General features: G+C 40.6%; 1 protein-coding gene across 5 annotated transcripts in view; it reads left to right on the top strand.

The window, feature by feature from the left end:
- The window catches only part of DIP2A (disco interacting protein 2 homolog A), a 79,528-nt gene that overhangs the window by 52,818 nt on the left and 3,833 nt on the right, over nucleotides 1-22,877 (top strand). The window contains exons 13-35 of one of the 5 annotated variants that reach the window (XM_063162586.1): nucleotides 342-444; nucleotides 1,450-1,514; nucleotides 1,831-1,924; nucleotides 2,349-2,468; nucleotides 3,195-3,309; nucleotides 4,187-4,326; nucleotides 10,380-10,516; nucleotides 10,953-11,033; nucleotides 11,232-11,359; nucleotides 12,408-12,522; nucleotides 13,671-13,872; nucleotides 14,113-14,222; nucleotides 14,346-14,426; nucleotides 15,455-15,578; nucleotides 15,841-15,962; nucleotides 16,270-16,381; nucleotides 16,583-16,692; nucleotides 16,797-16,927; nucleotides 17,441-17,609; nucleotides 18,827-18,997; nucleotides 21,035-21,064; nucleotides 21,471-21,532; nucleotides 22,152-22,209. In XM_063162586.1, coding sequence (XP_063018656.1) covers nucleotides 342-444; nucleotides 1,450-1,514; nucleotides 1,831-1,924; nucleotides 2,349-2,468; nucleotides 3,195-3,309; nucleotides 4,187-4,326; nucleotides 10,380-10,516; nucleotides 10,953-11,033; nucleotides 11,232-11,359; nucleotides 12,408-12,522; nucleotides 13,671-13,872; nucleotides 14,113-14,222; nucleotides 14,346-14,426; nucleotides 15,455-15,578; nucleotides 15,841-15,962; nucleotides 16,270-16,381; nucleotides 16,583-16,692; nucleotides 16,797-16,927; nucleotides 17,441-17,609; nucleotides 18,827-18,997; nucleotides 21,035-21,064; nucleotides 21,471-21,532; nucleotides 22,152-22,209 — 2,580 coding nt within the window. Of the gene's footprint in view, nucleotides 1-341; nucleotides 445-1,449; nucleotides 1,515-1,830; nucleotides 1,925-2,348; nucleotides 2,469-3,194; nucleotides 3,310-4,186; nucleotides 4,327-10,379; nucleotides 10,517-10,952; nucleotides 11,034-11,231; nucleotides 11,360-12,407; nucleotides 12,552-13,432; nucleotides 13,520-13,670; nucleotides 13,873-14,112; nucleotides 14,223-14,345; nucleotides 14,427-15,454; nucleotides 15,579-15,840; nucleotides 15,963-16,269; nucleotides 16,382-16,582; nucleotides 16,693-16,796; nucleotides 16,928-17,440; nucleotides 17,610-18,826; nucleotides 18,998-21,034; nucleotides 21,065-21,470; nucleotides 21,533-22,151; nucleotides 22,210-22,877 lie in introns of those variants that run through there. The other 4 variants (XM_063162587.1, XM_063162589.1, XR_010028613.1 and 1 more) reach the window with 4 other exon arrangements.

Genomic DNA, 22,877 nt, shown 5'->3' on the forward strand with positions numbered 1-22,877 from the left:
GTATAATGTTTTATATTATTTTATATATAATGTTTTAAACAAGAATGTTTCTATCAGGCTGCCAGGCAGACTGTCAGTTGAGTGACTGTGTGAAATCAGGTTGAAGACTGGGGATAATCAGCATTTTTGGGATCCCCAGGACAATTTAATTGGAGTAGACAAACAATTTTTTTACCATAGTAGTGTATTTTGTGGATGTAAATATATTTTTATGCTACCTTTTGAATTTAAAAATTTGAATTTAAAATGGGTTTGTTTTTGTAATATGTTTTCAATTCACTACTGTAAATTTTCTTGGTTTTGCTGTTAATCTAATGCTTGCATACATTTTCTCTTCTCAGTACAAAACAAGTAAAGAGGGCAGCACAGTGGGCATTACTGTATCTCATGCCTCCATGCTGGCACACTGTCATGCACTGACTCAGGCGTGTGGGTATTCAGAAGGTAAGTTAGATAGGTGTAACTTTAAAATTGTATTGCATTTAAATTTGATGCATTTATTTTAAAATGCATTTTTTAAAATACATTTATTTTTAAATTATGCTGCATTTGCATCTTCAGACAACTCATGTTGCATAAGTAGGTCTGCTGTCTCCAGAGAACTTTAGATACAGAATAGTTGCTTCAACTGCACAGGGAAAGACAAACTTCCTCATTTATAAAGGGTGTGATGTGTGAAATAGCGTTAAGCCACCTATGAAAATGTAATCAAGGAGGGGATCTTCCTTACCTAGTCATGTCCCACAAAAGAACATCTCCCCAGGGATGTGAACACAGTGAGAGATCTGCTTGTTTGCAGTCATTCTTCCAATGAACAGCCAAGAACTGCACTTGGTTCTGACCATCTATCTATATCAATTTAATCTGTGCTACCATTTAACCAAGTACTTTCCTGCATACATCCATCCTACCTCAGTGATAAGCAAGTTTTACCTAATCAATACAAGATATCCCTCAAAAATCAGGGACTGATTCATCAATTGAATCCTTGACTTTCAATCTTTGATTGTTATTTGTGTTTTTGAATCACATAAGATGCTCAAATTCCTCAGAGAAAATATTCAAGAAAATTTAGTAGAGCCATGGTGATATTTCTTACTGGCTTTAATTCTTTCAAATACAGATTAACTTTTTCAGTTCAGCTGAAGAAGTTTGCTTCAAGACTAAATTTTCAGTCTGCATAGTTCATTGGCAGATGGAAAGGGTATTATAATGAATCAAGATGTTAAATACCTTGTAATATTCTAGTCTAGTAATCATAATTCAAAGATTATTGCACTAAGTAAAACAAGTCACTTGGAGCTTAAGCAGCCTGTTTGTCATAGGAAACAGAGCTTTGGGTTTTTAGCATCATGGATATTTCAGAGTTGCTTGAACAAATATTTGTAGTTCTTAAGTATTTTTATAAACATGCTTTTTAAATCTGGTATTTTTTTCCTTTGCTTTCAGCTGAAACACTAACAAATGTCTTGGATTTCAAAAGAGAGGCTGGCCTTTGGCATGGAGTGTTAACGGTGAGTATTGCAAGAAAGACAAAAAACTGCAACAATTTGCTTCTTTCACTTGGTAGTGTACTGATATCAGAATGAGGCTATAAATTCATCATTTCTCTCAAATGGTTTTTGTTTCAGTATTTATATTTTTCAGAATAAACTGTTGCTTTTGCTGTACCTTGTGTATTTTTTCAGAGTATACACGTAGTTTTCACTACCAGTTAACTGTCAGAGTTATGCTGCAGCTGTGATGATGGGGAGGTTTATTTAGGCATTGTTACATGTTCTGTATTTTTTAAGCCATTTGGAAATTTATTTTTGAATCTCTTTCTTGTAGAGTGTTATGAACAGGATGCATGTCATCAGTATTCCCTATGCATTAATGAAGGTTAATCCACTTTCCTGGATACAGAAAGTCTGCTCATACAAAGGTACCCTACATACAAAGGTTGTTTTAATTCACCCATCTCTTTTTGGTTTATTGTAACAAATCAAATTGTTTGTGCAAAATGCCTTTGTGTCACACTGATTACTCCATTTCAGTATTCTGTGTGCTCATAGTTTCACTGATGAGTGATGTTGATGGCTTCTTCTGAGAGACCTTTAAAGAAACTGTGGTTCTTAGTATTTGAATTTAGAGCAAACATTCAAATTCTATGATGAAGTCCATCTGTAGACATTGAGTATACACATGTTATAGTAGTTGAATATTTGGCATTTGTATTTGTTTTCTACATTTGTAGTGTCATAAATTTTATGTGTAGTTTCATAGATTTGTGTAAATAACACAGTAATACTTACACAAGTCTTTATTTTGTTGTGCACATGCAGCATAATGATTGTTTTGACTTGCAGCCCGTGTAGCAGTAGTAAAGTCCCGTGATATGCACTGGTCACTTTTGGCTCAGAGGGATCAGAGAGATGTCAGCCTGAGCTCCTTGCGGATGTTGATAGTGGCAGATGGAGCCAATCCATGTGAGTATTGATGTGTTTCATGAGTATCAGTCTGGCCAAGATTCTCTTTGTTGTAAGCCCTGTGTCAGAGCTGATGCCTGGGGAGTTAAGCAGTTTGTTCTGTAGTAAAACACTATTTGTGTGCCAGTGATGCCACTGCTTTTTCATTACACTCATTTGCACTTCTTGGCTACAATTACCAGTGTTAATTCATGTTTTGCACTTCATGTTTTCATTAGTGCTATACTCTTTCATGTTCATGAATTGACTTGAATTGATACCTACAAGCTATAAATATAGATATAATCTACTTTGGGCCAAGTGCTAGAGGCCTAGTAGAATTGTGAAGTTTGTCAGAAGCATGTAAGTGCTGTCACCTCTGTAAGAAACAATCAGATAGGAGCTGTATGAGAGGTTGACATAAAGTTACCTTTAGTGACAAAGTATTCTGATCCCTGAAGGACTTCCCATGATACTAAGTGCTAGTGAGTGCTGCCAGAGGAGGAGCACACAGTTGGGAATTTCATTCAGTGTAGTTGTTAGTCACTAGGAGTTCTTTTTCCAAATCTACTCTCTTACAGTGAACTGGAATGCCTTTCAGCCAGTTTGCAAGAGTGTTTGGTTTATACATGAATGCCACAGTATTCATATAACTGAGCTGAGGGTGGGCACACACTTTGAATTCCTGAAGCTCAAGCTTTCCTGCTCTTAGAAAAATGTTTCTGATTATGCGATGATTCTTCCTAGGGTCAATATCTTCCTGTGATGCATTCCTGAATGTATTTCAATCCAGAGGTTTGAGACCAGAAGTAATCTGTCCCTGTGCTAGTTCTTCAGAGGCACTGACTGTTGCTATTCGCAGGTAATTCCCTTTTCTGAGAAATGAACTGAAGCTTTGCTTGACTATTGAAATGTGTCATGGAATCACGGAATGCTTTGGCTTGGGAGGAGTTTAAATCCCCTGCCATGGGCAGGGACACCTTCCACTGCATCAGGTTGCTCCAAGCCCCATCCAACCTGGCCTTAAACACTTGCAGGGATGGGGAATCTCATGTTAAGGTGGTAGCTAGAAAATACCATAACCCACATAGAGATGCCCAAAGACCTAGGCAGAGGAAATATGAAGCTTACAGGTGTCTCTTCCACTAAATGATGGGTGATTTTTGTTTATTTTCTTTTAGAAGTTTAATATTTTTTAAGAATAGTCAGACAGAAAGTGGTTTTTTCATACTTTAAGAAAGTTAGGTCTCATCCTCACTGAAGGTATTGGAGGGCCTTTTAAAATGCCCCCAAAACAAGACCTACTTATTTGGGAGGAAGATGGTGAATTCTCAATCACCTGCTTATGTACAATGATTTGTAAACAGGGGCTTAAAAAAAATAAATTGTAGCTGGTCTGAGAAATGCCATTGGATTTCTGGAGATGGCAAGGGATGCTCTGAGAAACATAAATAGTTTAATTATTAATACACAAATGGATGGGATATGCTGGATTTTTTGATAGCAGTTCTGCTCAAAATTTCTGAAAGTCAACTTTTCTGAAAGTCAACTTCAAGAAAACTTGAAACAAAAAACTTTGACATGGAGAATATAAGTCTTGAACTCTTGTTTGTTCAAAGTGAGAATCCATTCTTTTTCTTAACCTTACCAAGCCTGAGAAACCAGCAGAATGTTTTTAGTGACCCTCTCACCAGTACTGGTCAGTTGATTCATATCTAACTGGACTTTTTGTCCTCCAGACCTTCTGAACTGGGTGGCCCCCCTCCAGGAAAAGCAGTGTTATCCATGAATTGCCTGAGTTTCGGCGTGATCAGAGTGGATACAGAGGAGAAGTTATCAGTGTTAACTGTGCAGGATGTTGGGCAGATCATGCCTGGAGGTAGGAAAGCATTTTGTCTAGGTTTCAGCATATTCCAAATAAGTTATCTTTGTGTGCATGGAATAAATAAAAATATTAAATACCTTTAAGGTAGCATGAGTTGTGTTTTGACACATTACCTATACACATCGTGGATTAGAGATGCATGCACAATAAAACTGAATTACTGTGGATTTTGGTATGGGCAAATGCTTTTGGCTTGTTGCATAATTGTTTGTGTAGTGGAATAGAATAGAATATTTCAGTTGAAAGGGACCTCATCTCAGACCCTCCAAAGGTCATGGAACAACTAATTCTGGAAACTATTTTCTCAAGCCCATGGAGAGCAAGAAAGGGTTCAGGAGTAACCTGCATGAACCTATTTCCTAATGACATCTGTTTGCAACACTGTGGTTCCTGAACTAGGTAGAGCTGGGTATTGTTCCTCAGCCTATTAATTGAAGCCAAGAGGCTTTGTCTCATCCTTATTGTTCTCATTTGAGATCCAGCTGCCTTTGGAGAGGAGAGCACTCTGAAGAAGGTTAATAAAGGTAGGGTGCCAAAGCAGACCTAAGACTGTGAACACTGGGATGCGGGACTGGACACTTGGTGCCATCTACTCCAGCTTTTAGGCTGGCAGTTTCATGGCACTGTCTGTCTGCTCTGGTGTGCTTGGAGAGGATAAAATATAGATTTTTTGCAACTCTCCTCACCCCTCAAGTTTATTATGTAGTTACCAAAGAACCTGATTGATTCGGGTCATGCCCTTGGCACCTTTGGCTTTGCAATTCTTTGTCTCCTTATGAACTTCCTGCCTTGCAGACCTGTGGTTCTAAAGCCCTGCTCTCTGTGGAGCATTTACTCAAGGTAAAGTGGAGACTCAACTTGTGTGATTTCAGCAACAACCTCTTCTCTGAACACCAAAGTCCCAGATACAAATTAGAGGAGGTAGAAAGCTTTCCACTCTGCTGATGAAAACTTCAGCTATTGTGTGCAAGTCTCATTGGTGTTGTTTAATTTTCCCTATTACCCCCAGAAGCCTTTTGCAACCCCTGAAATTATTGGTTGAGTTGTTGTTATTAAACTTAAATTCAGTAGAGCTTCCTTTTGCTGAAGACTGAGCAGAAGCTCTGCATTTCCACACCAAAACAAAGCAGAGAAGTCACTTGGTTGTTGTGTAGCTTCTCTCAAGTTTTTCTTTTGTATTAAGACCCTTTGAATTTGATTTGACAGTCCATAATAAATTCAAAAAAATAGTGATTTTTCTGCTTAGACTTGAATACAGATGGCATGTACTGGTACTGCTGTCTGTTTGGGTGTCCACACTACTGCTGTCCCCTTGAAACCTCACTGAAATTCACCTGTGCTCTCAATGTTTTCTATAGATTATGGGTTAGACACAGGGACATGAGGGGAGCAAGTCTGCATACCCTTCAGGTAGTCATGAATCCTTTGGTGAACTTACTGAGCTTAAATTCAATATTGCTGCTGTTCAGAAAAGTGGTATTAGATGTAGGATCAATTGAAATCTTCCTCTGGATCAGTTTATCTCATTTGGCTACACCTCTATGGCCTCCCTGCTAAAAAACCAGGCCATACAAAACCAACACAGGGATGCTCCTGGCTTTGCCATAGGCTTGCTCTCACAGCAAATTGTGCTTGACTACACCAAGATACACAGCTACATGCAGCTACTCGTCATATTCAGTTGTTGGGGCTGTAAGTCCCCTTGGTTAATTTTCCACAGAGCATCTGCTCAGTGGCAGCTTCAAATCGGCCTTAGGATGTTGGAAAATTTCCCTGTATGCTTATGGTTAAGTAATTTCACCTCATGAGTTGTCAAAACGTTATGAGTTTCACCTTATGAGTTGTCAAAAAATACATTTCTGTCCTTGTGAAATGCCTGATGGAGTAGTCAGAGGGATGTGTGAAAAAACCCTTCTCCTTTGTTAAAATTCCTTGGAGCATTGTCTGGCAAATCTAGGGGACCCTTCTGGGTTAGGGGGCCACTGGCAGGCAGTGATAACAGTGATAACACTACCATTACTTTCTACATGAGTAAGAAGCATCAAGTGACTTGTCTGATTGTGTGAGGGGAGAACTGTTAAATGTGCACTATCAAGTGTCTCAGAGTGATATGACTTGTAATTGATGGCTGTTGCTAGTTAAAAATACAATAGTAAGTGGTTAAACTATTTGTAGGTTAAGCAGAATTTGGGCAACTTAATGAATTAACTCCTTTAAAACTCTGACTAGCCCTGAGTTGTCAGAATCTGGGGCAGATTTACTTCAGTTTATCCACATATTAAGAATTCCAGCAGAAGTTTCCCTGTACATTCCTTAAGTCAGAATATGCATTATAGGTTTCATTATAAGGGATAATTGATAACTTTTCTCTCTTAAAAAATCCTCTGGAGTACGAAGGAAGTCACAAGACTAGCAGCTACTTACAGGGGTGTGCTAAATGAAAAAAAAATTAATGACTTAAATAAATGAATGACTTAGTTTCAAATGAGTCTGCATGTACATTCTAACAGTGGAGATACTTGTGTCTTGGTAAGATTTATGCTTTCTCCTGTGTAATACTCATGGAGGGTGTGCCCTTGTCCGTTCTGGCTTGGTGTTTGGCATACAGGAGAGAGCATACCACCACCTGTTCATTGCCCCTCTGCTGCTTGATGAGCCTTGCTCTTGATCTGCTTTTGGTTTTGTTTCTTTCTGAAGGCTTCATTCCATCTTCTGATCCCCACTGAACTTGGAAGTCTGCCTTAGCCTTTCAAATACTTTGTGACAGAGGAGCTCACATTCCTGAATTTCATTTGGAAATGATCAAGCCTGATGGTTTTGATCTCATTACCTGTGAAGGTTTCTGGCACGCTTTATTCAGGAACCCCTGGTTAAAAGGTCACAGATAAAATGCCCACTTGCACCCTCCTTTTCTTCAGATCTTGCTTTTTTATCTGAGATGCTGAGCCCACCTGCTCAGGGGATCTTACTCAACAGAGCCATCAGCACCAGGGTCATGTCACATGTCACTGCTGTTTAACCCATTGGCCATTCTTGATGCCACATTCCCTTCACATTCATTAGCTGCCATGAATGCCCATCACAAGGCTCTCAAGGGAAGTGCCAACATCCACAGAGAAATCTTCTCCTCAAAGACAGCATGGCAGTTCTTAAGAGACAATCTGGTATGCATTCCCATGGAATCCTGTTCTGGAGGAATGATGTTTTACCCCACTTGTTGACCATCTTGGGCTATTTTGCATAGTTTGTCTGGGACTGGCCAGTTGCTAAATTTGGCTCCTCACCAACATTCAGTTGATTTTTTCAAATTGGACTGGTAAAGATGGTAGGGAAAATGTCAGACCTCTTTTCTTCTGCCCATTTTCAGCCTCCAGCTTTCACATCAACTGGAATGTGATTGCTGTGTTATCTGTCATCTTGAAAGCATATTATACCTTAAGTGTGAGCCTGGATATGTTGCTTAGTGGATATGTTAACTACAGTTAAGTTTGTCTCCTTTCTACTTCCCAACCAATCCTTTCCATTCTTTTACCAGGATCCTTCTCATGTTCTTTCTTTGACAAGAGCTAACAGTCTTGAACCCAGAAGTTATAAATCCCTATAGCCTCTAATCATACAAAGGCTGGCTCCTAGACACAATGCTGCTGCAGCAGCTACTCTGTTACACTCAAGCAGAAAACTTCACTTTGGCATCAAATCTTGGGCCTTCTGCAAGATCTTCTGCAATGAACAGAATCATGTTCTGGATTGTGACTGCATTCAGTATCTTTTCTAGAAATTTAGGGAGATGGCTCCAATTTCCTAAGTGTTGGGAGATCACATTGTTTCCAGCCCATGGATGTCTTGTATTTCATTGTTTCTTCTTTCCATGTCTGAGCAAACATTTGCCAAGGTTCTGGTAGTTACCACAAAGCATCTTCACTGCAGAGGGGTCTGCTTCCTTTACTTCAGTAGAAAGAATTGTTACAGAACAACTTGGTGAAGCTTTCAGGTTTTTTTCTTTAGATTGTGGATTAACAGCACCTCTTTTCCACTCAGCTCTTAGAATTTATCATAATCATCAGATCTGTGTTCCTCAGGGCTTCAGTGGCACAACAGCCACTGCAGAACAACTTCTCTTGGAGACCTGTGCCAGTGTGCACTTGGGATGAGATGTTGTCTTCCAATTTAAATGTTACACTTTGGATGCTCATGTTCACCTCCAGAGTCTAGATTTATGTTCATCCTCATCTAGGAAGTTGGCTTGCTTTATGCCTATTTCCCTCGCCAGAGGAGCAGGAAGAGATTCAGGTCTGCTGTTGATATCTCCATATGCTGTTTTTCTCAAGGATGAGGTTTCTCTGGAAACCCTGAAAATGCCTTCCACAGTGATTCTAGAGGCATTTCATCCTGGCATTTAATATTTTTTCTAAGGCTTCATGCTTCTAGAAGAGAAGTTCTTCCTAAAGAGTGTAATGCAAGGGTGGCCATTGTGTATGGATCCACTGTGAAATGCTGGAAATGGAAGAGGAGAGCACTTCCTGACCCTCATCAGTACCTTTGGTCACAGCCTTCTGCTGTACAGCCCCTGGCATTCTTCCTGCATTCCTGCTGTGCTAGTCTTGCAACATCCAGAGCCGCATCCACTCTTTGGTAGGGCATCAGCATCATCCTTTGCACAGCAGGATTCTCATCTCCTGCCAGGATACTCCTTGGCAGGTTTGACTGCTGCTAGTCACCATCTGTCAGAATGTACATGTGGACTCATTTGAAGGAAGCAAGCTTTCCTAGCAGGAATCTGTGTTCTTGGTGACGTGCAGTCCACATGTACATTCCTGTCCCATCTGCTTTTCCCTTCTCTTTAATTCTTTTTCAGATGCAATGCTGTTGAGAGAGACTGAAATGGTGGTAGATGCACTCTCTTGTATGTCACACATGGAGCAGGAACAGGAGGAGAAGCGAGAGTAGAGGCTCCACAGATACTGCAGAAGGGCAGCCTTGCAGTATAACCTGGCAGGACAGAACTGTGCCTGCTGTTAGAATGTACCTGTAGGCTACCTGTATCATACATTGGTTACTGGTAAGTATTTTTTCTTTACTTGATCAGGGTGATAGGGTTGTTCTTTGGCTTTGTGGATGGAGCATCATTTAGGGACTGCAGGCTGATCCTTTGGTTTTTTCATGTTTGTGAGTGCAGTGAGGGCTGTACATTTGTTAATGCCCACAAACTGTGCTTTCTCCAGTTACTAACACTTCTCTTTGCATCATTGTTTGAGTGTTGCATACAGAGCTCTGATGTTTGCTCAAGTTATTTTCTGGAGTAATAAACTATTTTGTCAGTTCCAATTTACCACTGAGTTTTATTTTTTCCTCCTAAACTGCAATATGTGGGGTTTTGCATGACTGATAGTTCATACTGTAGGTTGTAATTCCAGACATCTAGTTCACACATAAAATATCCAGAAACTGTAACTAGAATTTGAGTAGCATCTCTTTACTTGGTTACCCAAGGTTATCATTGCATGGTTCCAAACAATTAATAATAACTGCTAGTTTTCTGATAGGTAATTTTTATGAAACCAAGATAATTTAGAGATTGATCTATTGGTAGGGTGAATAATGGTCTCACCTTTTCAGACCTAGGATGTTGGCAATTGGAAGACTTCTCTAAGGTTTGAAAATGTATCCACAGATCTATTTCACCAGTGTTCCTTGGTCCATGCAGGCAGCAGAGTTGGCTTTGCCATGTTTATTTTGTGTTGACCTGGGTAGATATATTGATTTCTTTCTTGATCTTGAGTCTTACACTCCCTCAGTCCGTTGTGCCTTGGATTCAGCTGCAGCTGATGTGAAGTGCTGTAAGAAAAAAGCACTGCATTTGTGAACTTAATCTTGGAGAACAGATTGCACAGGCTGTCAAGCTATAATGAGCTGTCTTACATGCTATATTTTTGCTGTAGCTGATGAATAATTGATACTAAAATCTTAATCTATCAGTGGCAGAGCACCATGTGTGTCAGCTGCTGGAGCAGACTAATGCTGTGATTCTGTGTTCTTCTTTCATGCAGCCAGCATGTGTGTTGTAAAGGTGGATGGGACCCCTTATCTGTGTAAAGCTGATGAGGTTGGAGAAATATGTGTGAATTCAGGAGCAACTGGGACAGCATATTTTGGCCTCCTCGGAATCACCAAGAATGTATTTGAGGTTTGGATTTTTTTTTAATTGTTATATTTTTAGTATTTCTTCTTGTGAATAGAGTTATTTTTTTCCTTAAAGGTTGTTTGTATGTGTGTTTTATTGTTTGGTTTTTTAGTTAGTTAGAAGAAAGCCCTGGCCAGGTACACTTTGCTTCATTCATAGAATCATAACAAGACCTTTTGTCTCTTAAAACCAAAAATACCAAGTCTTATCTGCAGTCAGTCAGCTGCTTCTGTGTTCCACACTCCCAGTATGTGAGCATTTAAATTTATCTTAGCTCTGAATTAACACAGTGGTCTTATGCGTAGTTACCTGAAGGCGTTTCAATCTTTCTGCCCATATTTTTCCTTGCAGTGGTACCTCATTTCATGTGTTCTGGCAGTAAAGGAGTGAAAATCCTTATCAGTCCAGTGAGTGTCTGAATCCTTCTGTGTTCTTCCAGGCCATCCCAGTGACGGCAGCTGGCATTCCTGTATCAGACCAGCCCTTCACAAGGACAGGATTGCTTGGCTTTGTGGGTCCTGTAAGTGTGAACAAGCCCTCAGGGCCCTACTTTGTCCTGACTCCCAACTCTAAAGTGATGCCCCTGAATTCAGCAGGACTTTGTCTCAGGGCACTGACCTCCTAAAGGTCTTGAGAATATTGTTGGCTTGAGTCAGCCATGCATTGCCAGGTGTGAGGAGGTTTTTCTGCTGTGTTTCTAACCCTTCCTTCTTTTCAGGACTATCTGGTGTTTGTGGTGGGGAAATTGGATGGCTTGATGACAGTCAGTGGCCGCAGGCACAATGCAGATGACGTGGTGGCCACCGCGTTGGCAGTTGAGCCCATGAAGTTTGTCTATCGGGGAAGGTGAGTGCATTAAAAACTTCATCACTGCTGGCTGGGCCTTGTTGTTCTTTTTAACCCACAGGAGCAATGCATGTGAACTTTTTCATGTGTGTTTTGTAGGAAAGTTAGCACTAGGTTGTGAATTTGGTTGTTGAAATGTAAATATTCACACCCTGCTTCATGCATAATAGATTTTAAATTACTTTCACACAGTATAAAGGTGGATCCCAAAGTGTCTGTTTAAAACTTATTTCAAACCTTCTCTTAAGGCTCTCAAAAGAAGCTCATATGCTGGATGTAAAACACTTGTGTCCCCTGAGTCTTTTGGGTGGCTGAGGGAGGAACTGTGCAGCCTGTTCTAAAGACCAAACCAGGCTGCTGGAGGACCCTCAGAGATAGGTCTCTGAGAAGAGATGTTAGCCAGCTGGAGGACAATGACCAGGCAAGAAAGGTGACACTGGGCTCCTGGCATTACTAAATATTTGAATTAGCTTATTCAGAATGAGAGAAGACCAGGTGTTGTATCACCAGCCTGAGTGCTCTTCAGTGGTCCATGGCTCCATGTCCAGCTGGAGATCAATGACAAGTGGAATCTCTCAGGGTTCAGACTGGGACCAGCCCAGGCTGAGACATTATTAATATTTTATCCTAAGCCTAAAACTAAGGTAATTCCCCAAGGGGAGTTAAGTATTTTTCAATGCAAGCACCTGTAATTGTCAGTAATTTGGCATAGTTGTCTTCCAGAAGGGACATTTTATGTAGGGGCTGCAAGTCTAGTGTGCATGATGGAGTTCTGTAGGCAAGGTTTGCACAGCCCCTACATGTGTGGAACTATCAGACATGTGCTACATGGGAGACTGCAAACCCACCTAACCCCAGCAGAAAGCAATTACAGCAAGGATCCCACATGCCTTCTAAATCTTTGTGATTTTGTGATGATCTGGCATGAATAATGCTTGTGTGTGTGAAGCAGTGCCATGAGAGGTTGCAGCCATGCCCCTGTGATGATGAGCCATGCTCTGTTCAGCCTGTGTTGCATCCTATCATTCTTCTGTCCTTTGTGTTTTAGGATAGCAGTGTTTTCTGTGCCCGTGTTGCATGATGATCGGATAGTGCTTGTGGCAGAGCAACGCCCTGACGCCTCAGAGGAGGATAGTTTTCAGTGGATGAGCAGGGTTCTACAGGTAGTCAGTCTGTCCTTTTCTCTTTCCAGGTGAATAAGGCTGATGCATGAAATGAGAATATTAGAGCTTTTCTTTTTTTCTAATTTTTTTTTTTCCATAAGCAAAACCTATCAGTATAACCACAGAGAGCTGTACTAAGATAATTTTTTCAGGGTTCAGAATTAACAGAGTTTTGTAAAAAGTAAGATTTCTCTCTCAGATTGTATTTTTAACTTCCTACTGCTAGGATTCTCAAAGGCCTAAAGGTGATGGGTTTTGTTTGGGTCAATGCTACATGTCTCTTCTGATTTCATACTGAGAGTTCCCTCTGAAAGTATTCACAAGTATGCTGCCAAGTATCACAACATCCCCAAAAGCTTTTTTATCACTAACAACCTTATTCTGGATCTGCAACAAGAAGTATTAAAAACTTTTCCCCTTTATTATTTTACTGTCTTTTCCTGGAGATGAAGGACAGGGGAAGGGGAACTGTGATAGATCTGCATTTGCAGATTTTAGAATTAATCAGTTCTCAGGAAGTGAAAAAGGAGAGATCAATTATGGAAGACCCTGGAGACAGCTGAAGGGAAGGATCCAGGGAGCAACTTAAAGGAAGTTTGCTCTTAAGAGTAAGGCAGTTTAATAATAATGGTTTCTGTCTAATTTCAGCCTTCTTATCTTTTTGGAGAGAATATCTGGTATTGGGACGAAATATTTTTGTTTCTCTTTTTAGAAGTGTCATAGCTAAAAGAGACACTTAAGATTTAGGCAGCAAAGATGCTTCCCTCCTAAATTTTGTGAGTTTTATGTTCTACTGCGCTTTTGTGATTGTGCCATACTTGCTAAATTTGCTGTGATATAACTTTGGCTTTTGAAAATCTCTGCACTTTTTGCCCACTTTTAAGAGACTTTCCTAATCCCTGATGTGCAGGTGGCATCCCCTTGATAGAGGGCACAAGCAAAGTCCTGGGTCTGCTCCTGCTCCCATTGAAGTCATGGCACAGCTTCTATGAGTTCAGTGAGTGCAGAATTGGACCCTTTATTTGCAAATTGTGGTGCAAGTAAAAATTTTAATGTTATAAATTAATTGAATTCAAATTCTTGCTCTAGCTACATCCCAGTTGATAATGTGGAATGTTTGTTTGTTTTTTTGTTTAATTTCTGTGAAGGCAATTGATAGCATTCACCAAGTAGGTGTGTACTGCCTTGCCTTGGTGCCAGCCAACACTTTGCCAAAGGCTCCACTCGGAGGAATTCATATTTCAGAGACCAAGCAGCGCTTTTTGGAGGGTGCTCTGCATCCTTGCAACGTCCTGATGTGTCCCCACACCTGTGTCACCAACCTGCCCAAGCCTCGGCAGAAACAGCCAGGTGAGGAAAGCAGAGTGCGTGCTGGTTCTGCCGGACCTGGCACCTGCAGGCTGCATTGCTGCTTGTTCCCCAGGTTGTTTTTCATCATTTGGCACTGCTCTTTTCAAAATGCAGATGTTGGTCCTGCATTCCCCAGGTTGTTTTTCATCATTTGGCACTGCTCTTTTCAAAATGCAGATGTTGGTCCTGCATTCCCCAGGTTGTTTTTCATCATTTGGCACTGCTCTTTTCAAAATGCAGATGTTGGTCCTGCATCAATGATTGTGGGAAACCTCGTAGCTGGCAAGAGGATCGCACAAGCCTCGGGCAGAGATGTTAGCCAGCTGGAGGACAATGACCAGGCAAGAAAGGTGACACTGGGCTCCTGGCATTATTAAATATTTGAATTAGCTTATTCAGAATGAGAGAAGACCAGGAAATAAACCTGAGGTGCTTTGAGTGAATTTGAGTGTCTCCTTTTTCTTCCCTTTCAGTTCCTGTATTTAGCAGATGTTCTTCAGTGGCGAGCTCAGACAACTCCAGATCATCCACTCTTCCTTCTGTTGAATTCCAAGGTAAGATGCAACTTGGAGACTAAAACCAAAGCAAAAGATTATTAGATTCTAAGATAATTCCTTCTAGAAGTCTTTTCCTGAAATGCTGCACATTATTTTAATGAAGCAGACAAAAATTGCTAGTTAGTAAGCAGCATAAGTTTTTCCACTTTGGAATTTTATGTTGTATGTTTTATTCCACTTCTGGAATAAAAGTATGCATTCTACCTAGCTTAAAACATTGCAGTAATTGTGTTTCCTGCCAGAATACAGCTTTTGTCATAGTAATGGAAGCCATGATTCTGTCTTCATTCCTGAGCACAAGGGTAAACTGTAAGTCAGAAATGGAGAATTTCCTGATAAGAAGCTCTAGAGCCTAAGTAGAGAGCCCTTGGGACAGCTTTGGAGTCAAATTTTCCAGGAGCACTGTCACATCCTGCAGGGGATACTGATGCCTTGCCCTGGGCTAGGCTCTGCCCTCAAAAAGGATGGCACATAGAGTGATAGTAAGAGCCCAGGGACAAATTGGATCTGCCCTGTGCTGTGCTGTACTGCAGACAGGAGTCTTCCAGAAAGTCCAGCAGCAGTCTTTGGGAAGTAAAGGATTTGTAGGTCTCATTCAAAAGGGCAAAAGAGTTTAGGACATAGTTCAAACTTTCCAACTTTTCTTTTGAGACTGTGTTTTAGCAAAAGAAATTGTTTCAACATTGTTACTGTTAAATTGGTTTATTCTCTCAGAGTAAAGATTTTGAGGGAGGTTTTCTAGTGTGAAGCAGCCTTTCCCAGGTCATTTTGTTCAGGCAGGTTTTACCCTTGACATGTAGACTCTGCAAAAGTAAACACAAAACCTGGACACAAAGAAAAATTACCTGTTGGTGAGCACCTTTCTTAAATAGCTGCAGACTAATGAGCTACTGTGCTATATGTTGGTGTGTTCACATGTCTCCAGGAGAAACCCTCTTGGTTTACCCCATTTCATGTCAATATCCAAGTGACTGAGCTGCTGCTGTTCCTGTAAAGGTTTCTGCTGTCCCTTGTCTCCTGTGCAGGGTACTGTAGCCAGCACTGCCTCGTGCATCCAGCTGCACAAGAGGGCAGAGAGAGTGGCAGTGGCGCTGATGGAGAAGGGACACCTGAACGTTGGTGACCACGTGGCCCTGGTTTACCCTCCAGGTAAAGCAACACAGCAAAACCCACAATTACACAACACAAGAAAAGAAGTTCTGTCTGTTAATTGGGTTGGAGTAGTTTTTGCTAGCTCTTAAATGCAAAACATTTTAAACTGGTTGTGGAACAGACTGTTGATTTGAACAGACACTTGTGACAAATCCTTCTGTCTTAATAACACAAATCAGTGTGTATTTTGATTTTGGTCAAAGAATTTGGCCTATTGATCTGATAAAAATGGCTTTAATTTCACAAATATCCTTTCCAGGAGTAGACTTGATAGCAACTTTCTATGGCTGTTTGTACGCTGGCTGTGTTCCCATCACTGTCCGCCCGCCTCATCCACAGAACCTTGCTACCACTCTGCCCACTGTCAAAATGATTGTAGAGGTAGGTGAGACATTCCTCTCCCTGTGCTTTTGGGGAGTGGGAAATGGTTATTGAAGCCTGATGAATTGCTTTGCCACAGTCATTGTAAAATAAGCTAGAAAAAAAAAATACTCAGTGTGCTGTGTCTGAGTCAGTAATGGCTTCTTCAGAAACTTATTTGAAATGGTTTTTTATTGTTGTGATTTATTTTGTTTAGTTTCCAATTACTTGATCATCTTACTGGTTATCTCATCTGGATGCATATGACATGACTTTGAGCATGCATTCCCTGGTTTTAACAATGGTCTTAATGCTTTGCCTTTTGCAGGTCAGTAAGTCTGCATGTATATTGACCACCCAAGCTATAATGAAACTGCTCAGGTCCAAGGAGGCTGCAGCAGCTGTAGATATTAAAACGTGGCCCACTATTTTGGATACAGGTAGGATAGCCAAAATGGAAATAGTTTGAAGAGTGATACATTAATTTTGCCACACCACAACTGCCTGATTGAGTGGATGTGTTCTGCCTTGCATTAAAATAGCTGTCTAGGAGCTACGGGGAGGATCTGATGATAATGCTGTACAGATACATTTTTCCCAAAATAATATGGTATTCTCTTCTACTTATATATTTTAAATAGATGATATGCCTAAAAAGAAGCTGGCTAGTGTTTTCAGACCTACATCTCCAGATATGTTGGCATACTTGGACTTCAGTGTGTCTACTACTGGAATATTAGCAGGAGTAAAGGTACAGTAACAAGAGATAATCTTGTGTTATTCCTTTAAGTTGATAAAGAAATATGTGAAACCCTTTTCCTAAGGTCCCTGAGAGGTTGTGTTTTCCTCCTGCAGATGTCACACGCAGCTACAAGTGCCTTATGTCGCTCGATAAAGCTGCAGTGTGAGCTGTACCCATCCCGACAGATTGCCATCTGCCTGGACCCCTACTGTGGCTTGGGCTTTGCTCTGTGGTGCTTGTGCAGGTATGCTCTGGAGCTCTGCCTCTCCTCACCTGTTCTCAGCCCTCTCTAGAACCCCAGGGAGGAACTGTCAAAGAAACCCAAATTAACCTTTTTATCAGTAGTTCAGAAAACACCTTTTGTGATAAGAAAATCCATTTAAGTCAGTTAGTTACTGGAGTAACTTCAGGTTTGCAAGTGGAATTAATTGCATACCAAATTCAAGGGAGAAAAAAAACAGGACTTATCTGTCTGTTTCACGTTGATTAAGTAAATCCTTTTAAAGTATTTTGAGATTAAACCATATGTTTTGACAAAACCTTTAAGGTGTTCACTGCAGGATTAGTATGCAGTAAGAAATACTGCTAAAGGAAGCAGTTACATGTTTCTTAAAATGAGTGAGTCTTGACTTGATTCAACCAGATACCTACTCTAATGCAGTACATCTCACAAAGCTACAATTTTTTTTGCATTTTAAAGCATGCCATATATATTAATTAATTAAATTTTCCTGTTCCTATTGCTTCCTCTCCACAGCATATATTCAGGTCACCAGTCCATCCTGGTGCCTCCTCTGGAGCTGGAGAGCAATGTGTCTCTGTGGCTGTCTGCTGTCAGCCAGTACAAAGTGCGTGTCACCTTCTGCTCCTACTCCGTGATGGAGATATGCACCAAGGGCCTTGGCACACAGACTGATGTTCTCCGGGTGAGTGGGCTTCATTTTCCCACATTCTGACATCAACACACCTGTATCTTCCCAAAAATACTTCAGTATCTTTCCAAAATACTTCATTTGGGCTTGGAGAAGATGAGGCTTTAAGTGTTCCTGTGAGAGCCTTCCATTATGACTTGATTTTTGGGGAGTTTTGAGACTGCTGGAATATTCAGCTTCCGTGTTTCTGGTGGAGGGGGAAAAAAAGAAGTCTTATATTTTCAGTTTTAGTTATTTGTGCAAGCTCTGTGCTGCTGGATGTTTCTGAGATTTTGGGCAAAATACATAGCAAGCCTATCAACTTGGTTGTGTCTGAGACAAGAAATAAACCCAGCACCAAATAAAAAAAATCCCAGACAAATCACATAACAATAGAAGGAAAAATCCCAAAGCCCCACCAAACACAAACTTGACTCAAAACAGCCAAAAGCAAAAGGCTTCCAGAACTCACCACGTGTCACTTACTTTCAGATATCACTTGATAGCAAAAGTGTTGAGTTCTAAAATGGATATAATCTTCCCTGTCCTGGAGGTGTTCCAAGCCAGGTTGGATGGGGTTTGGAGCAGCCTGATCTAGAGGAAGGTGTCCCTGCCCATGCAGAGGGGCTGGAATGAGATGATCTTTAAAGTCCTTTCCTTCCCACCCAAAGCATATGCTATATGATTCTTTGATTCCTAACAATATCAGTTACACTCTAATACATCTATTTATTTTTGAGGAACATCTCTCCACTCAGATTTAATTTCCTTAAAGAAGAAGGAGCATTGCCACAGCTGTAGTAACTCAGCTGCCCAGAACTTTCATTGGGAATGTGTGGCAGCTCCCTCACAAAAAAGTTATTGTATTGTGTGCTGTCAATAAAGACAAAAAAAAAATCTTTTTCCACTGGAACAAGGAATTTCCTCACCAAAGGAAATCCTGGCCCACAGCCAGTTGCTCCAGGTTCGCATTCACATTGAGAGGAGCTGGTGATGTCTGGGACACCTGAACTGTGCAGTGCTGGGAGCCAGCAGGTCCCTTGTGGCAAAATGACATTTTGAGGGTTTTCAGCTCAAAATGCTGAGCGACTGTGTTGCAGCTACACCATGCCTGTAGTGTTAAACAGTTCATGTCTTACTCTAGTGCTTTTAAAGTACAAAAGCTAAACCAGTTTCTCTCAGGAGTTGCTGCCTTTGCAGTGACAGTGTTTGCTGTGTCCCCACTGTGGCAGATGAAGGGGGTGAACCTGTCGTGCGTGCGCACCTGCATGGTGGTGGCCGAGGAGAGACCCAGGATCACCCTCACCCAGTCTTTCTCCAAGCTCTTCAAAGACCTGGGCCTGTCTGCCCGTGCAGTGAGCACCACCTTTGGCTGCAGGGTCAACGTAGCAATTTGCTTACAGGTGAGGTTAAACCGCTGCTTCCTTACACAGAATCTCTGGGCACTTGGTAGAAAATCATCTTCAGGTGAATACATTCCTTTTTGTAATGAACTGGAGCTCCATTGCTTGCTTGCTTCATCACCAAGTTAAGTTAAGCTTTTTAATAAGATGTTTAGTATGATGTTGATTATGATATTTTCACTTTTCTGTACTAATTGACCAGTTGATTTGCTTTTCTAAACCAGAGGGTCAGTACTAAGAAACTTGTTTCCTTCCTACTATGCATTAAATAAACAGCTTCCTGTACATAAATATTACATGTTACAAGCAATGCTGTTTCAGCTTTTGTGTGATTCAGATTTTGTCTTGTTTTGTATAATGTGGAATTAAATGGAAGACAGAATTTCACAAATAAGACTCAAGAAAATTAACACAGGTTTTTTTTTTAATTTTTAAAGATCTCAAATGAGTATTAGCAACATGCAAATATTTTTGTCTCACCTTGTGTGAGAGCTGGACTGTTATTTTTTACTTTTAAGTTGTGAAATTGGAAGCTTTGAGAGGGAGGATATGCCCATAAAGTACTCAGCCATGCTTCACAGTCTGGAGATAATGACGTTCTGTTGGCCAGAACCACCTTTGATAGTTTAGTATTTAGCTGATAATAATCTTTAATGTGTAATTTAATCAGATGAAATCTAACTTTTCTTAATGAGGTATTTGTTTTCCAGTCAGGAGATTAAGAAAACATACATACATAATAAACATATATATTTATATTCCAAAATTTACCTGAAAAATCAGCTATTAAATAAGCATGGACTAGAAACTGGGAAAAGCACCCTGGAGTTTGGAGGATGCTTGAGTTAGTAAATAAGTATGTAGCTTTGTATGTGGGGAATATCTTATGGGGCACATGGTTTAAGAATGTGTAATTATAAATTTAATTTTCAATTTTATTGGCATGGATTGCACTTAGTAAAATAGGATTCTATAAAAATTGCTACTGGATTTCTACAAAACTTCTTTCTTCCTTTTTCTGTTTTTTTCCTTGGTGCCCACTAGATGAAGAAAAGCCTTTTTATCTCTCAGAATATATTACAGTGTTCTGGTTTTCCTACAAGAGAGATATTCTGGGGCATGAGTTACTTCAATATGTTGCCATTCACAATTGTTTCCTTGGTTTCTATAGTTTCTTTCACAATTAAAGAAGAAAGGATTTTTAACAAGACCAAGCTAAATGGTTATAAAGAAATGTCAGAGTGATTTTTATAAATCAATAGGTGGAAAAACAGGAAGGATATACATGAAATCAAGATGACAGCAAATTAAGATTTTAACATTGAATAAAGCTGCCAACTGTGAAAGAATAGCTTTCCAAATTGCCTGTGTGAATAAAAATTTCAAAAGCCAGTTTGGGATAAATGGGTGAGAAACAGTTTTTCTGCAAAATACTGAATGGCAACATAAGAAGTCCTCCAAAAAAACCCAGTGTAGATTACAGGACTGCTGGGCAGTTAAACTTCCCATTCATTTTATGCCTTTTTCATCTCTGTTTTCCATTCTTGAGACCCTTTTTAGTGGGTTTTCTATCCCTTTTCCCCCATTTTTCCCCATTCCTCCATTAGACTTTTTAAATTGGATTTAAATGAATGTAAATGAATGACCAAACTTCTGATACAAATTAGCAGGCTAAATACATGTCTTCCAGCCCTGCTGAACTGGCTCACTGAGGTGTTTCTGAAGCTGCAAACAGTCTTACACAGGGAGAATGGGTTTATTATAAAGCAATGTATGAGTTGCTGTAGCCTTCTTTTGTTACATGAGCTGAGATTTGCATGTTTCCAAAAGAACTACCTAATAGTGCCAAGCTCTTAAATAATGTGAAATGGAAATTTTCCTTTTCATTCTAAAACAGTGTAAGTTTTGTTTTCTGTCTTACTGTGTGTATCTTATGTTTCCAGTGCCTCTTTGTTTGTATTTTCTTTTTTTCCCCTTTCTCTCTGTTTCCCACACTTTGATGGCCTCTGTTACTTCTGTTTGTGGTCCTGCTGTCAGCCAAACAGGCTGGGCAAGCTGGCTGAACAGGTATAGTGATGCATGTGTGCTTGTCACGTCCTAAAGTCCATCTGCTTCTGCAGGGTTAGGGACTAGGCCCACACAGGTTTGTGCTTGCATCCTTTTGCACTGCCTATGTGGGTTACAGAGCAGGTGCTTACTCAAATAAATTCCTAAAAGCTGAATTTTAAATCTAACAATTGGGCAAACTTAGACTTACCTGTACTACATACTTCACCTGTGCATTCATTGATTGATTCCATAAAAAGCAAAGGCTCTACAGTAGTCACTGTAGAATGGGGGGCTAGTTAATTTCTTGAGCATTAGGGAAGTTCTTTCTAAGTGTCTGTAAAAAAGAAAGAGGAAATATGTGAATTTATGTGGCTGTGAGAATGAAAGCAGGGTGTTGAATTTGTTTCTTCCTCCTTATTCTTAGGGAACAGCAGGACCAGATCCAACAACTGTCTATGTAGATATGAGAGCACTTCGACATGACAGGTACAGTCTGTGTGACAGCATTAACTCTTGAGTGGCTGTGGAGAGCAAACTTCAGGCCTCATTGCATTGCTCTGTTGAGTTATCCTTGGCAGCAGCCAGCTGACTCCCTGCCATATTATATCCTTGTGCTGTGCAATTCCAAGAAACCTGCTCCCTAACAATCCTTTAGGATAGTGGAAATAGCACAGTTAGAATTTCCTGTAGTCCTTTTTTTTTCTTCCTTCAAACCAAAGCAACTCTGTTCCTCAGCCTTCCCTGAGTGGCAAACAGAACAAAACAGAAACTCTGCAGCTGCAACAGGAACCATGGAGTGTACTGGTGTACAGGATGCTGGGTTGAAGTGTAATGGAAGAGCCCAAAGAGCAGCAGAAGAGAGCAGGGCTGTCTCCCAAGAGAAAGCCCCTCAGCTACAGAAGTGCAGCCAGCTGCACCTTTTCCCCTCCTTGGCTGCATCTTTTGTCTCTCTTAAATACAGTCATTATCATCTCTTAGGCAGCAGATGGGAGAAAATTCCCTGAGAGAAAAAGGGGAAAAAAAGAGAAGAAAAAAAAAATCCTAATCTCCAACAGCTCTTAAAGCCATGTACAAATGTATTCATTCCTCTCATGTATTTTCTCAGGGTTCGTTTGGTAGAGAGAGGTTCTCCACACAGTCTGCCACTTATGGAGTCTGGCAAGGTGAGAGTGTCATCCTTCCTCCTCTCAGAAGCAAGGAATGGTTTGGATTAGAAAGGACTTTAAAGCTCATCTCATTCCAGTCCCTGTCTCCCATGGGTGGGGGGGACACCTTCCACTAGACCTGGTTGCTCCAAGCTTTGTCCAGCCTGGCCTTGGACACTTCCAGGGGTGAGGCAGCCAGGGCCTCACCCCCCTCACAGGGGAGAATTCTTCCCAACACCTGCTCTGAACCTCCTGTTTCAGTTTAAAGCCATTATGACACTCGTTATGTCCTCATGGCCCTCACCTGGGTGGGGAGCTGCATCACCTGGGTCTCATTAAGAATATGTGGGATGAGATTGGCTAATCACAATGTGGCCAGGAGAACAGGTTGTGAGTGAGTAGTCAAGTGAAACCAGGTGCATAACATGAAGCAATAGGATAAATTGCTGCCACCAAAACAAATCTGAGGCCTTCATATGGAAGGCATGTTCTAGGTGTGAAACCAACACTGAAGCTGCAAAACAGCTGCTCAGAGTTAGGATTATATAACAAGTTAAACAGCTGTAGTAGGAAGAGATGATTGGTGTGTGTGGTGCAGAAAGGAGTAGAAAGGGAAGCACAGACTGTTAACTTTGATTAACATTTCTTTTGATGAATTTCTTTTCATTTTCTTAACTTCTGTTTTC

The sequence above is a fragment of the Melospiza melodia genome, chromosome 8 (genome assembly GCF_035770615.1).
Source record: "Melospiza melodia melodia isolate bMelMel2 chromosome 8, bMelMel2.pri, whole genome shotgun sequence".
Taxonomy (NCBI): Eukaryota; Metazoa; Chordata; class Aves; order Passeriformes; family Passerellidae; genus Melospiza; species Melospiza melodia.